This window comes from Gopherus flavomarginatus, chromosome 12 (genome assembly GCF_025201925.1).
Source record: "Gopherus flavomarginatus isolate rGopFla2 chromosome 12, rGopFla2.mat.asm, whole genome shotgun sequence".
In the NCBI taxonomy this organism is placed as follows: domain Eukaryota; kingdom Metazoa; phylum Chordata; order Testudines; family Testudinidae; genus Gopherus; species Gopherus flavomarginatus.
Window position 1 is genome coordinate 14,099,437 of NC_066628.1, and position 14,690 is coordinate 14,114,126.

A 14,690-nucleotide genomic window follows, 5' to 3' on the forward strand; every position below is an offset into this window, starting at 1 on the left:
AATATTTATATTCCACTTACATTACAGTGTATAGTTTATGATGCTCTGTACACAAGTCATTGTTGATATCAAATCTTAGTTTGTACTGACTTTGCTAGTGCTTTTTATGTAGCCTGATGTAAAACTAGGCAAATATTAGATGAGTTGAGGAACCCCCTAGAAGACCTCTGTGTATCCTCAGGGGTACGTGTACTTCTGGTTGAGAAGCACTGCTTTACAGTAGCTTGAGACTCGAGCAGCGGAGTTCAGATCTAGATCTGAAGAACTGAACTTGCCCAAAGGGAAACAGATTTAGAAAACCCAGCATGTTTCCTTTTAAAGACAACTGGTTCAGTAACTATTATACAGAAGGTTTGAAGAGGGTAAGTCTATTTGGTGAAAAAAAAAATCAAAAGAAATGGAAATGTTTCATTTTCTGTGACATTTTCCTTTTTAACCTTTTTCTGGGGGGTTGGGTTTTTTTGAAAAAAAAATTCTGTTTCCTTTCTGTGGGAAAATCCCCACTTTTCTGTCAGTTTTAAAAGCTCCTTCCCCCGCTGGAAAAAAGATCAAGGTAATAAAAAGGCAAGGTGTGTGGGGGGAGAAGGCTTCTCAGTGAAACTAAACCAAAATTTTCTTAAACAAAAAAAGGACCAAAATGAAAAAAAATATTCACAAATGTTTCTGTCTGTCAAAAAAAGGCATTTCACATTGGAAAAAGACCCAACACCCTGACACAAAATCTTCCATCAGCTTTCCCCAGGTTATTTGCTCATTTCACACCACAACAAAACTGGAAATAAGGGACAAATTGAAGTGAGGGCAATAAACCATCACTTGAAACCTTTAAACCTGGCATGGGCCACTGTCGGAAGACAGGATACTGGACTAGATGGACCTTTGGTCTGACCCAGAAAGGCCGCTCCTGTGTTCCAGAGCAGACATCTCTTTGTAAAAGATGAGCTCTAGTTGAACCACAAGCTGCTCGGTTCTATGAAGCTCTCCTGGGGTGGGATTCTCTAGTCTGGGTTACCCAGGGGATAAGACTAGAGGATGATCCTAATGGTTCCTTCTGGCCTTAAAATACAGGAGTCTATCTTTGGCGTGCTGCTCATGCCAATGTTTTTCCAGCAAGCACCTTCACTCTGTGCTCCATACTGCCCCTGACTGTAGGGAGGCGCTGCCTGTGAAACTCCACCAAGCCACGACGCTGCTTATTATGCTAGCCGCCATCACCTCCCCATTACGCTGTTCTGTGCAACTGTTGCCTCATTTTAAGACTTTGAGTATTTTGCGGCAGGAACTGTCTCTTGGTTCTAGGTTTACACCCTATCCAGCGCAATACGGCAGGAGTCCCTAGGGACTACAGCAATTCACAAAGTGAATAATAACTATAGCACTGCTGCTGACAACGTGCATGCACTTGCCACGACCCCTCACACAGGGCACACAGTGAGACTTACTGGGCTAGGATATTGCTGGCCCAGCCCAGGTCTCAGATGGGATGTTTCCATACGAAGACCCTTCCTCTCATCTGTGGGACCTTGTTCAGAAGGAATGGTTGGGAGAGGAGGCCAGGAGGGAGAGGTGGGGCCCTGCATGGCCTCACTTCTTCCCCTAAGGCCCCATCTCCCAGCCAGGCCAGCAGCTGGAGATCAGCTGAGGAGCCCTGGCAGCTCTGAGGAGCTGCGGACCCTCCACCTGCCCGGGGTGGGGAAGCTCAAGAGCAGGCCCTGGCCCATGTCCCCACCCAGGGAAGGTGCAGGGCCTACAGTTCCCCACAGCTGCACACATGGCTCTTACCCCAACTCAGTTCCGGTTGGGGCCTTAGAGCCGCAGCCTGGCCATGGTAAGAGCCGTGCAGGCAGTTGTGAGGGGCTGCAGACCCTCCACCTGCCCTGGGCTCCAGCTGCCAGCCTGGCTGGGGAGCAGGGCCTCGGGAGGAAGAAGGGCAGGGGTGGGGCCCATGGCAAAAAGTGGATGGGCGATGGCTCACCGGTTCCCCCCTATTCCAGCACCCCTGCCCCACAACATATCGGGGGGGGGAGGAGGGGATGACATTTTATCCTTTGATTTCCCATCAGATCTGTCTCTCCCATCATCCCTTCTCAGCCCCACGTCTGGCTCCACTCCCTCACAATTTCCCCACCTTGCGCTGTATCAGCTACCTGAGCAGGCTGGGTCGACTGCCCTTGCCCCAGGCAGGCTTCAGCCAGCGCAGCCGCCTCCTCACAGCTGCGGGGCTTCCTCGCCATCACCCAGGCCCGCACATCTGCCCGCAGCGCCCCCAGGAACTGCTCCCGCACGACGACGTCCAAAATTTGCTCCTTGGTGCGCTCCCCGGGCTGTAGCCAGAGCCGAGCAGCCCGGCTGAACCGGGCTAGCATCTCCCAGGGAGCTTCTCCGGGCTGGGCAGCGCCTGAGCGGAACTGCAACCGATGGGCTTCCTCGCTGGCCTGCTCTGAAACGGCCACCTTGCCCTTGGCACGGCCCCTGGTGGGGCCTGTCCCCATGGAGCCGCAGGTCTCAGATGCCTCCCAGGGGAACGAAGGATCCTCGTCCCTGTGAGGCAAGTCACGGGACGGCATCGTTTGCTCAAGGCCAGCAATGTCTGCCCCTTCCCAAGACCGGGGAGGTGTTTGCGCCGTCCTCAATGGAGAATCTTCCCTCTCCGAGCACCCCAGCCAGGACTGGAACGGCGTCCGCGGGGACAAGGACCAGCCAGGGCTCTGCTCCTCAGCCTCGCTCTCCTCCTTCTTGGGATGCTGGACTGGGATCCCACAATGTCCTCCCAGGGCACGGGGTTCACCCCACATCCCAGCCATGGCGATTGCCCATTGCGCCTGGTCCTGCTGGGAAAACGCTGGGGTTGAAAAACTTGGACCAGCTCCCCACCGAGTCTGTCACTGCAGGTGAGCTGATGGGGCTGTTGCCTTATTCAGTCTGGGGGGGTGGGGCAGGGGGCGTGGTAGCCTTCATAGCAAGACTCATAAGCATAGCTGACCCATGGAAAAAAAATAGTGGGTGCTCAGCATCCACTAGCTTTTTGGAGGCTGGGTGAGGGGCTTGGGCTAGGGCAGAGAGCAGCAGGCCCGGGCCTTGAGGAGTGGGCAGAGTGTGTGTGTGTGGGGGGCTCTTGGGTGGGGGCGGAGCCCGGGAGGAGCACTCACCGGGAAAAATAAAAGTCAGCACCTATTCTTGGTCGGGAGGGAGGGGTGGTGGAAGATGGGAATACCACGGCACCCCTGCTAGTTTTCTTCCCAGTGGGCCTGTTCCTATAAACCAGGCTCCAGATCACGCAAGTCCCAGCCACAGGTCTGTCACCCTCTGCTGCCCGCTCACTGCCATCTTCTTCACCCCCCTGTGTTTTCTGCCCATCTCCCTCCATACATTCCAGAACCCCCCCTACCTGAGCTGGTTCCACAGCAGCCATTTCTCAACCAGGACGATATCCTGCAGCCTGTCAGGGCGAGAAGGGAGGTTTCAAAAGGGCCTTGGCACCATTTCACGCCCCCATTCCCTCCTGGCTCCTTCCCTACAGACAGATGCCCTAGACATGGGGCAGTCAATACACGGATGGCTGGCCAGACCCGGCCTGCCAGACGCTTTTGAAGGGGACCCCAACATCTTTTTTATGTATTGATCGTTATTGTTGCTATTTTTTTTATATGATTCTCTCTGGAGTCTGGACCTTGAGGAAGAAATCTGGACCCAGACAAAAAATAACTGAGTCCCCCTGACTCTGTGCCCCTTTTATTACAACACAGACCCGGTCTCTCCCTCCAGGAGTCAGCGCATTTCTACCCACAGCCTGAACCAAACCCCAGAGAGGAGCAGAACCAAAGGAGCCGCTCGGGGGATCCCCCGACACTGTCCCCAGGGCGGCGCATCCCCCCAGCAGCGCGGGGACCAGGCAGAGGCAGGAACTGGCTTTTCCTCTACCTGCTCCGCCCCTTCTCCCCAGGAAAGTCAATGTGCCCCGGGGTGCTGCAGGGAATGGGGCTGGGCAGGGCTGGAAGCCGGGAACCTCCCCCCACTGATCGCTCCTGCTGCCCCTGCCAGTCTCTGCCCCTGTCTCCCTCCTGATCCCTCCCCTCGGGCTGGGAGACTCGGTCCCTGGCCCGGCCCGACCCGTTCGCTCCCCGGAGCTGGCTCGGCTCCTGCAGGCGCTCAGGGGGGTAGAGCCGGGGGCGGGGATCTGGGCGGGCAGCAGCTCTGGGACTCGCAGACCCCCGCCCCGCCCCCCGGGAGCAGAGCTGGGGCGAGGAGGGGCCGTTGGTGCAGAGTCACTTTCCTGCCCGGCCCCAGCCCTTCCCCGGGTCTCGCCCCTCACCTGCAGGCTCCGGCTCAGGGGCTGGTGCGGGCAGAGCGGGGTTAACGCAGGTCGCTCCGCTCACAATGGAGCTCGCAGCGGCTGCATCTGACCCAGGAAGCTCAACCCCCGGTCTGCTGAGCAGCGAGAGCAGAGCCCTAGGAGCTTCCCCTCCCTGAGCAATACCCAGAGCCCTCTGGTGGGGAAAAGCGAAGGGAACCTCCCCCCTGCTCACCCCAGCCGTGCGGACAGAAACCTCCCGCGGGGGGGATCCGGCCAGAGACTCCTTTTCTCTTCCCTGAAAAGAGAAAGAATCTTCCAAAGCAAAGGAACCAGAATCAGAGCCCAAGCCAGCGTGTCTGACACCTTTTTGTAGCGCTCTGTGCTCAGAAAACATTTACCAGCAAACCTGCACTGAAGGCCTGGATTAACCCCAGATCAACTCCAGTATGAATGCCACCATGTTCCCCAGTAGGCACCCAGACACTATGGTGATGGACATCCCATGAGGTGATGGACATCCTATGGAAAAATAAATGAAAAACAGTATTGCAAGATTAAGCAATAGTGAACTACAGCCACTTTACTTCTGGGGGAGAGTAGCCCACACAGGGGCTTAATGTATTACTTTATGAAAATGTATTACCTTTCACATCTTTAGTCAATTCATAATACAGCTTGTCTACACAGGGAAATTAATTTGGATTAAAGCAGGGTATGAATTTAAAGTTCAATAACTGGACCTGATCAATTCTCTGTGTGAATGTTCATATTCCAGAATAAAAGAGTTTTATTCCAAATTACTTTAACCCACTTGTGAGGCCGGAAAGCCACCTTCATTAATACTTCCGCTGTATACTTGTGGATTTAGCTATTTAAGTGGATTAAAGTAATTTGGAATGAAGCACTCTTATTCCAGAATCAGAACATCCATACAGGAAGTTAAATTGGGAATAGTTATTCCAGAATAACTCATGTAGACAAGCTCTTAGGGTATGTCTACACTACAAAATTAGGTCGATGTTATAGAAGTCGATTTTTAGAAATCAATTTTATACAGTCGATTGCATAGGTCCCCACTAAGCGCATTAAGTCGTCGGAGTGCATCCTCACTACCTTGGCTAGCATCGACTTACGGAGTGGTGCACTGTGGGTAGCTATCCCACAGTTCCCGCAGTCTCCGCTGCCCATTGGAATTCTGGGTTGAGCTCCCAATGCCTGATGGGGCAAAAACATTGTCACAGGTGGTTTTGGGTACATGTCATCAGTCTCCCTTCCCTCCGTGAAAGCAATGGCAGACAATTGTTTCACGCCTTTTTTCCGTGCAGACGCTATACCACAGCAAGCATGCAGCCTGCTCAGCCCACCGACATCGCCGCTATTATGTCCTGGGTGCTGCTGGCAGCAGACAGTGCAGTAGGTCTGCTAACCATCATCATACACCGCTTCCGCTGCAACTCTGCTCTGCTGCTATTGCCTCGATAGCAAATTTCTCCATTTTGTCTTTCATGGGCTCCCGGGTACATGTGTTCTTCCTTGGGAAATGCGTGCGGTGCTAACCGTCGTCCTCCACCGCTTCTGCTGCAACTCTGCTCTCCTGGTGCCATTAATCCACCTTACAGGTTCTCTCATCATTTTGTATAAATATCTATTCTCGTGGCATCCGTCGTCATCCACCGATTCTGCTGCAACTCTGCTTTCCTGCTCTCCTTCAGACGCCATACCACGGCAAGCATGGAGCCTGCTCAGATCACCACTGCAGTTGTGAGCATTGTAAACACCTTGTGCATTATCCTGCAGTATATACCGCACTAGAATCTGCAAAAGCAGGCAGGGAGGCGATGACAGTGCGATAATGATAGTGATGGGGACATGGACACAGATTTCTCTCAAAGCACGGGCCCTGGCAATTTGGACATCATGGTAGTAATAAGGCATGTTCATGCAGTGGAACGCTGATTCTGGGCCCAGAAAACAAGCACAGACTGGTGGGATCACATAGTGTTGCAGGTCTGGGATGATTCCCAGTGGCTGCAGAACTTTTGCATGTCTAAGGGCACTTTCATGGAACTTTGTGACTTGCTTTCCCCTGCCCTGAAGCGCAAGAATATCAAAGTGAGAGCAGACCTCACAGCTGAGAAGCAAATGACGATAGCCCTCTGGAAGCTTGCAACACCATACAGCTATAGGTCAGTCAGGAATCAATTTGGAATGGGTAAATCTACTGTGAGGGCTGCTGTGATCCAAGTAGCCAACACAATCACTGAGCTGCTGCTGTCAAGGATAGTGACTCTGGGAAATGTGCAGGTCATAGTGGATGGCTTTGCTGCAATGGGATTCCATAACTGTGGTGGGGCGATAGATGGAACGCATATCCCTATCTTGGGAACAGACCACCTTGGCAGCCAGTATGTAAACTGCAAGGGGTACTTTCAGTGGTGCTACAAGCACTGGTGGATCACAAAGGACGTTTCACGACATCAACGTGGGATGGCCAGGAAAAGTGCATGACGCTCACATCTTCAGAATTCTGGTCTGTTTGAACAGCTGCAGGAAGGAACTTACTTCCCAGACCAGAAAATTACCATTGGGGATGTTGAAATGCCTATAGTTATCCTTGGGGACCCAGCCTACCCGTTAATGCCATGGCTCATGAAGCCATACACAGGCACCCTGGACAGTAGTAAGGAGTAGTTCAACTATAGGCTGAGCAAGTGCAGAATGGTGGTAGAATGTGCATTTGGACATTTAAAAGCTTGCTGGCGCAGTTTACTGACTAGGTTAGACCTCAGCAAAACCAATATTCCCATTGTTATTGCTGCTTGCTGTGTGCTCCACAATATCTGTGAGAGCAAGGGGAAGATGTTTATGGTGGGGTGGGAGGTTGAGGCAAATCGCCTGGCAGCCGATGATGTACAGCCAGACACCAGGGTGATTAGAAGAGCACAACTGGGCGCCCTGTGCATCAGAGCAGCTTTGAAAACCAGTTTCATGACTGGTCAGGCTACGGTGTGACAGTTCTCTTTGTTTCTCCTTGATGAAAACCTGCTCCCTTGGTTGACTCTACTTCCCTATAAGCCAACCGACCTCCTCTCTTAAAAACCAGTTTCAGAGGCAATAAAGTCATTATTGTTTCCAAATCATGCATTCTTTATTAATTCATCAAACAAATAGGGGGAAAACTCGCAAGGTAGCCCGGGAAGGGTGGGTGAGAAGGGAAGCACTGGGTGGGGTGGTGGAGGAGGAAAGGACAAGGCCACACTACAGTTCAAAACTTATTAAATGCCAGCCTTCTGTTGCTTGGGCAATCCTCTGGGGTGGAGTGGCTGGGTGCCTGTAGCTTCCCCCGCCACATTCTTGGGCCTCTGGGTGAGGAGGATATGGAACTTGGGGAGGGCAGGCGGTTATACAGGGGCTGCAGCAGCAGTCTATGCTCCTGCTGCCTTTCCTGCAGCTCCACCAGATGCCTGAGCATGTCAGTTTGCTCCCCCATTAGCCTCAGCATTGCATCCTGCTTCCTCTCAGCATGCTCCTCCCTCCTCTCATTGCGTTCATTCAACACTTTCCTGGACTCTGCCATTGTTTGCCTCCATGCATTCTGCTGAGCTCTTTCTGTGTGGGAGGACTGCATGAGCTCTGAGAACATGCATCCGAAGAAGTGGGTATTCACCCACGAAAGCTCATGCTCCAATATGTCTGTTAGTCTATAAGATGCCACAGGACTCTTTGCTGCTTATACAGGAGAGAGTTGTTCCACAGGATGAGGAATGGATCTCCTAGGGATGCAGTCCCAAATCCCACTCTGGAGCAAAATAGGTGACATTTGCGATTCTGGGTTGTGGCAAAGAGGTCTATTGACGGGATGCCCCAGTGGGAGAAGAGCTTTTGTAGTATCGTGGGGTGCAATTCCCATTCGTGTTCTTTGGAGAAGAGTCTGCTGAGTGTATCGGCGGTAGTGTTGTGACAGCTGGTTAGGTACGAAGCAATAATTTGTATGTGCACCAATTCTGCAATCGGATGGCCTCCATGCATAGGGAGTGCGATCGTGCTCCCCCGTCTGTTGATGTAAAACATACATGCTATATTGTCCGTTAGGACCTGGATAGATTTGTTCTTTATGAGAGGAAGAAAGTGGAGGCAGGCTTGTTCCACTGCTCTGAGCTCTAGGAGATTTATGTGTAGATGAGTCTCTGGGGCGGACCAGCAGCCTTGTGCTGTGTGTCCCCCCAGATGCGCTCCCCAAACGACCAGGGAAGCGTCCGTGGTGACCATGAGCATCGGGATCGTTGCTGGAAGGGAATGCCCATGCAGATGTTCCCTGGTCTTGTCCACCATTGCAGGGAAGCTAGTACATTCACTGGAGGAGTTAGCAGCATGCAGAGGCTGTGTCTGCTGGGTTTATAGTTGGAGCTGAGCCAACCCTGAAGACATCTCATGTGCAGCCTGGCGTACTTGACCATGAAGGTGGTGGCTGCCATGTGGCCAAGGAGCTGTAGGCAAATTCTTGCCTGTATCCTGGGACGAACAGACAGTGTACGTATGAGGTGTATGATAGCGAGGAATCTGTTGTGTGGCAGTGAGGCTCTGGTTCGAATTGAGTCCAGGTGAGCTCCAATGAATTTGATCTGCTGTGTAGGTGTCAGGATGGATTTCTGGATGTTTATTTGCAGGTCCAAGCTGTGGAAGAGGGAGATGGCAAAATGGGTAGCACAGAGGGTCTCAAAACTTTTTTACTGGTGACTCCTTTCTCATTGCAAGCCTCTGAGTGCGACCCCCCCTAATAAATTAAACACACTTTTTAATATATTTAACACCACTATAAATGCTGGAGGCAATTGGGGTTTGGGGTGGAGGTTGACAGCTTGGGAGCCCCCATGTAATGACCTTGCAACCCCCTGAGGGATCCCGACTCCCAGTTTGAGAACCCCTGAGGTAGCATGTAGCATCTCATTGTACGAGTTGCCCTTGATGAGGCAATCATCTAGGTAGGGGAAAGTATGATCCCGTGTCTGCGGAGGTGGGCCATGAGTACTAGGCTAGGGTCTTGGAGAATACTCTCGGTGTAATGGAGAGTCCAAATGGGAGTACCCTGTATTGGAAATGGTCGTGACCGACTGTGAACCATAGGACGCGTCTGTAGGCTGGATGGGTAGATATATGAAAATAGATGTCCTGTAGCTCAAGGGCTATGAACAGTCCCCTTGTTGCAGCGCAGATATTACTGTGCCCACTGTGACCATCTTGAATTTCTGTACCCTTACGAATGTGTTCAGTTGGCGTAGGTCTAGGATAGGCCTCCATCCCCTGGTCTTTTTCTGGATCAGAAAGTAGTGGGAGTAGAACCATTTTCCTCGACGTTGTGTCGGTACAGGTTCCATTGCACCTATCTGTGGAAGATAAGCCATTTCTATGTGAAGTAAGAGCTCATGAGAGGGGTCCCTGAAGAGGGATGGGGAAGGGTAGGAAGGTAGGATATAAAAGGGGTGGAGTAATCAGACTGAACTATTTCCAGGACCCAACGGTCCTGTGTAATCTGTTGCCAGGCATAGTGGAAAACCTGGAGGTGGTGGCCAAATGGGCACATAGGCGGTGGCATCAAGGAGTGGTCGTGCAGACCCTCAACAAATGCTTCAAAATTGTTATTTCTCAATGGGTAGGAGGTAGCTGTTTGTGCTTGGTTTTCTCTGCACCTAGAAGGTCTTGTATCATATGGTCTGTTCTGAGGCAGGAGATACTGTTGTGTGCGTAGCCTCTGGCAAGGTTGATACTGTTGTCTCATGGGAAGGGATGGGTAGATGCCCAGGGTGCACAGGGTCACTCTAGAGTCTTTCAGGGTGTGAAGGACTTTGTCAGTTTTCTTGGAAAAGAGTTTGTCTTTATCAAAGGGGAGGTCTTCCATTTTGGTCTGCAGGTCTTTGGGGATACCGGATGCAGAGAGCCAGGAAGATCTGCGCATAACCACTGCAAGTTGCAGTAGTGCAGGCAGCTGTATCTGCCATGTCCAGAGATGCTTGTAGGGCCATTCTGGAGACCAACTGGCCCTCGACAAGGACTGACTTAAAGTCTGCTCTCCTGTCCTCTGGAATATGAGAGGTAAAATCAAAGAGTTTATTGCAGTTATCAAAGTCGTAGCTTGCAAGTAGGGTGGAATAGTTTGCAATTTTGAATTGCCGCGTGGAGGAGGTATAAACCTTGTGGTCTAAGATGTCAAGGTGTTTGAGGTCCTTGTCTTGTGGGGTGGGTGGTAGTGCGGCTGTTTCGTCCTGTGAGTCACTGCATCCACTACAAGAGAATTTGGTTGTGGATGGGAGAATAACAAGTCTATGTCCTTAGCAGGAACATAATATTTATGTTCAGCTTTTTTGCAAGTTGGTAAGATAGAGGCTGGGGTCTGCCAGAGAGTGTCAGCTGGTTCTAGGAGTGCTTCATTTATGGGAAGTGTGATCTTTGAAGGTGCAGAGGGTTGGAGGATTTTGAGGAACTGGTGGTGTGTCTCCTGGACCTCCTCTAAAGGGATGTCTTGGCTGAAAAATTGAAACTCTTGAAAAGTTCCTGGAACTGTTTGAAGTCATCCACATTCTGTGGAGGCACAGGCATGAGGGCTCCATCTGGAGCTGATGAAGAGTTAGGATCCGGTAAATCAGGGTATAGTCCATAGTCCACCTCTGCAGGGCAGGGTTCAAGTGCTCTAGAAGTAGATGGAGCTGGAGATAGAGACGCAGAAGGAGCTTGTGGTTTGGTAGAAGAAGCATGAGGGCAAGTGGCAGTAGGAGCTGGCCAAGGGTACTAACGAGGCCAAGGCATTGGATAAGAAAAGTTAGGTGCCGCCCACAGGGGGAGGGAGTAGGGAAACTGAGGCTGATGGTTGTGAGCCACGACCTGAGGTGCAAAAGGTTCCACTGGAGAAGGAGAGGCATGTGGGGAGAATTCCGCCTGCTGCTGCATATCAGGCTCACTGTCACTAAAAGTAGCCAGGTCAGGTGGGCAGAGCGGCTGGTCAAAGAGCGAGCACTGTGTGTCCAGTAGCGGAGAGTTAGGCTCAGGTGCCATTGACAGGTCGTCCTGACTTAGGAACTGTTGTTGCTGTTCCGTAGGCTCAGACTCCACTGCGCAAGTTCTGTGCTCAGAAGCATGCACAGGCTTTTGTTTGGCTTTTCCTCATGCTGCGTACCTCTTGTAGGCGCCCTGCGGGAGCTCTGCTGCTGCTATCTGAGCGGCAGGCAGGCTTGGTGCTGACGTTCTTTTCAGCACCGGGGCTGAGCACGCTGTCGGCACCGGGTTTATTTTTGGTGCCAAAGGGACCAGTGCCGAGGAGACCTTCCCGGAATGGGAAGTTGGGTCCGTGCCTCTGCACTCCACGGGAGCCGCAGCTGAGGTGCTGTGATGGTCCGAGGCACCTGCCTTCAGTGCTGTCAGTACTGAGGGCGAGGATCCTTTACCCTTGTGAAAGTCTCTGCTTGGAGACAGTTGGGCTTCTTGCCTCTTTGCCTGAGAGGGTGAAGCTGTGCTTCCGATTGGTTCGGACCTGGCTGGGTAGGGTGAGGGTTTGACATTGCCCATCTCCAGAGGTGGCTCAGGGATTTCTGCATGAGAAGCATTTTCAGCTGAAGATCCCTGTTGCAACAAGCCCTGGTTTTGAGACTCGTGCAATGGACACACTTGGCAGGGACGTGTGTCTCGCTGAGGCACATCATACAACGTGAGTGTCCATCAGACCATGGCATAGAGTCCTGTCAGGAAGCACATTTCTTGAATCCTGAAACCCCTGGCATTTTTGAACTGGGGGAGAGCGTCTCCATGGGAGACAAACTTGAGAAAAAAAGGTTTGTTTAAAAAAAACCCAACTAAGTAACTATTCTAAGGGAAGGGAAACAACTGGGATGTTACTATGTCTATATTCTTTGCAATTGTTCCCTTCAGAGTCCAGGGAAGAGGATCTGCACTGCCTTGAGTCCCATGTTCAGCTGAGGAGGGTTGAGAAGGAATTGAGGGGGGCGCGGGACATGCGTGCTCAGGCAGACTCTCGCGAGACAGCAGCTGCGAGTGTGCATCACATCCAGATACTGCTACCGAAGATCTCTGATCAATGGTGCTGGGATACACTGTCACCTGGAGTGGAGCATCCACAAGGACAGCACTCAAAGAAGAATGGTTTCCTCTCCATGAAATGAACAGGCCCTGAGTGCTAATGTATGGCTCTCTCTCAGGAGGAAATGACTCTGTCCATAGACAGCCCACCCCAGCTCATCCTCTCCGAGGACTAGACCATGCACCGAGGAAACACAAGGCAGAGCCTCCCTGAGATCCCCAAGACATTTGACTCATACTTGTGTTCTGGGCTCCAAGGGGAGTCACTATTGGGAGGTGGAGATAGGTGATTGGGATGGCTGGGCCAGAGAGGTGGCCAGGGAGACAGTGAGGGGGAATGGGGAGTGCAGTTTCAAGCCAGAGGAGAGATCGTGACAGCGAGGCTGTACCGAGGGCAGTACTGGGCTCTCAGCTCCCCACACACCCTTCTGGCTTTGAATGAGAGCCCAGGGGAGATCAGGTGCATCTGGACTATGACTAAGGGGAGGTGACATTTTACAACGCAGACACCGAAGTCAGATCTTCAACTTTCAGGCTTTGTCTGCTGGGAAAATTTTCCCTTCTCTCTGGCTCACATCTCCGGGGACTGGTATCTTGTTGAGAAGAGGGGTCAGAGTTTTCACTGATTCCACGTAACGAAAACCTGCTTACTATTGCAAGGCAGTTATCCCATTGGGAGTTAGGCACCTAAACACCTTGGAGGAGCTGGGCCTCCATGACTTGACATCATCTCCTGTAACATAAGTGAAGAGGATCCAGGAAGAAAACAAAAAGGCCTTGTGGTTAACAGAAGGCAAACGGCAAGATCTGGTTTCAGTTCCTGGCTCAGTCACACACACTCTATATATAAGAACATAAGAACAGCCATACTGGGTCAGACCAAAGGTCCATCCATCCCAGTATCCTGTCTTCTGACAGTGGCCAATGCCAGGTGCTTCAGAGAGAATAAACCGAACGGGCAACACCAAGTGACCCATCCCATCACCCATTCCCAGCTTCTGGCAAACAGAGGCTAGGGACACCATCCCTGCCCTTCCTAACTAATAGCTATTGGCGGGACTTATCCTCCATTATCTTATCTAGTTCTTCTTTGGGCCCTGTTATAGTCTTGGCCTTTACAACGTTCTCTGGCAAAGAGTTCCACAGGTTGACTGTGTGTTGTGTGAAGAAATATTTCCTTTTGTTTGTTTTAAACCTGCTGCCTACTAATTTCTTTGGGTGACCCCTAGTTCTTGTGTTATGAGAAGTAAATAACACTTCCTTATTTACTTTCTCCACATCAGTCATGATTTTACAGACCTCTATCATGGCCCCTCTTAGTCATCTCTTTTCCAAGCTGAAAAGTTCAAGTCTTATTCTCTCTCCTCAGACAGAAGCGGTTCCATACCCCAATCATTTTTGTTGCTCTTTTCTGTACCTTTTCCAATTCCAATATATCTTTTTGAGAGGGGACGACCACATCTGCAAGCAGGAGCGGCGCCAGGGTTTCTGGTGCCCTAGGCAGAATTTGGGGGGCAGCATTTTGTGCACTCCCCATGGGGCACGCAGGAGCTTCCGGTTCCACTCCCATTGCGCCGCCGAAAGACCCTCCGCCAAAATGCCGCAGGCAACAGCAGCAGTCATTGAGCTGCTCAATTGCCTGCCGCTGTTTTCTGCAGCATGTTGGCAGAAGGTCCTTCTTCCGCAGCGCGACGGGAGCGGAACCGGAAGCTCCTGTTCACCCCATGGGGAGCGCATAAAATGCCGCCCCCCGAATCCTGGTGCCGTAGGCGACTGCCTAGGGTCACCTAATGGGAGCGCCGGTCCTGTCCACATGCAGTATTCAAGATATGAGTGACCATGGATTTACAGAGAGGCAATATGATATTTTCTGTCTTATTATCTGTCCCTTTCCTAATGCGCAATATTTGAGCAAGTCCCCTGGGGTAAAGTTTTCAAACATGTTAGTAGCCAACATACCTTTGAGGATCTGGGAGACTTTGATGTTCAGTGGGACCGAGGTGTTACTGAAAATCTTACCCTTAGGCCCAGATCGGCACCTAACTCCCACTGAAATCCACAGACTTCAAGAGTCTAAATACCCTTGAAGATCTGGCCCTTAAACTCTCTGTGATATGATCTCATGTAAAAAGAGGGGATCAGAATCCTTACTGTCTGTTTGGTCTATTTACACTGGGAGCTCTTCAGGGTAGAGACCTTCTCACAGTGCATGCAGGCAGCTCTCAACACAATGGGCTCACAATCTCCATTAGGATGCCAAGGTTCTGCTCTAATACAAAGACCCTGACTCTGGCAGGCTTTTCCGCAGCTG

At 51.5% G+C, this 14,690-nt stretch overlaps 2 protein-coding genes across 2 annotated transcripts in view; both read right to left on the reverse strand.

Moving 5' to 3' along the window:
• LOC127032792 (zinc finger protein 883-like) overlaps nt 1-4,435 on the reverse strand; it is an 87,770-nt gene extending 83,335 nt beyond the window's left edge. The window contains exon 1 of the mRNA XM_050920387.1: nt 4,313-4,435. The gene's annotated coding sequence lies outside the window, so the exon portion shown is untranslated. The remainder of the gene's footprint in view (nt 1-4,312) is intronic.
• LOC127032786 (zinc finger protein 2-like) overlaps nt 1-14,690 on the reverse strand; it is a 67,900-nt gene that overhangs the window by 6,203 nt on the left and 47,007 nt on the right. The window contains exons 4-5 of the mRNA XM_050920376.1: nt 3,389-3,439; nt 2,148-2,828 (exon numbers count right to left, since the gene is read on the reverse strand). Coding sequence (XP_050776333.1) covers nt 2,148-2,828; nt 3,389-3,412 — 705 coding nt within the window. The 5' untranslated portion in view covers nt 3,413-3,439. The remainder of the gene's footprint in view (nt 1-2,147; nt 2,829-3,388; nt 3,440-14,690) is intronic.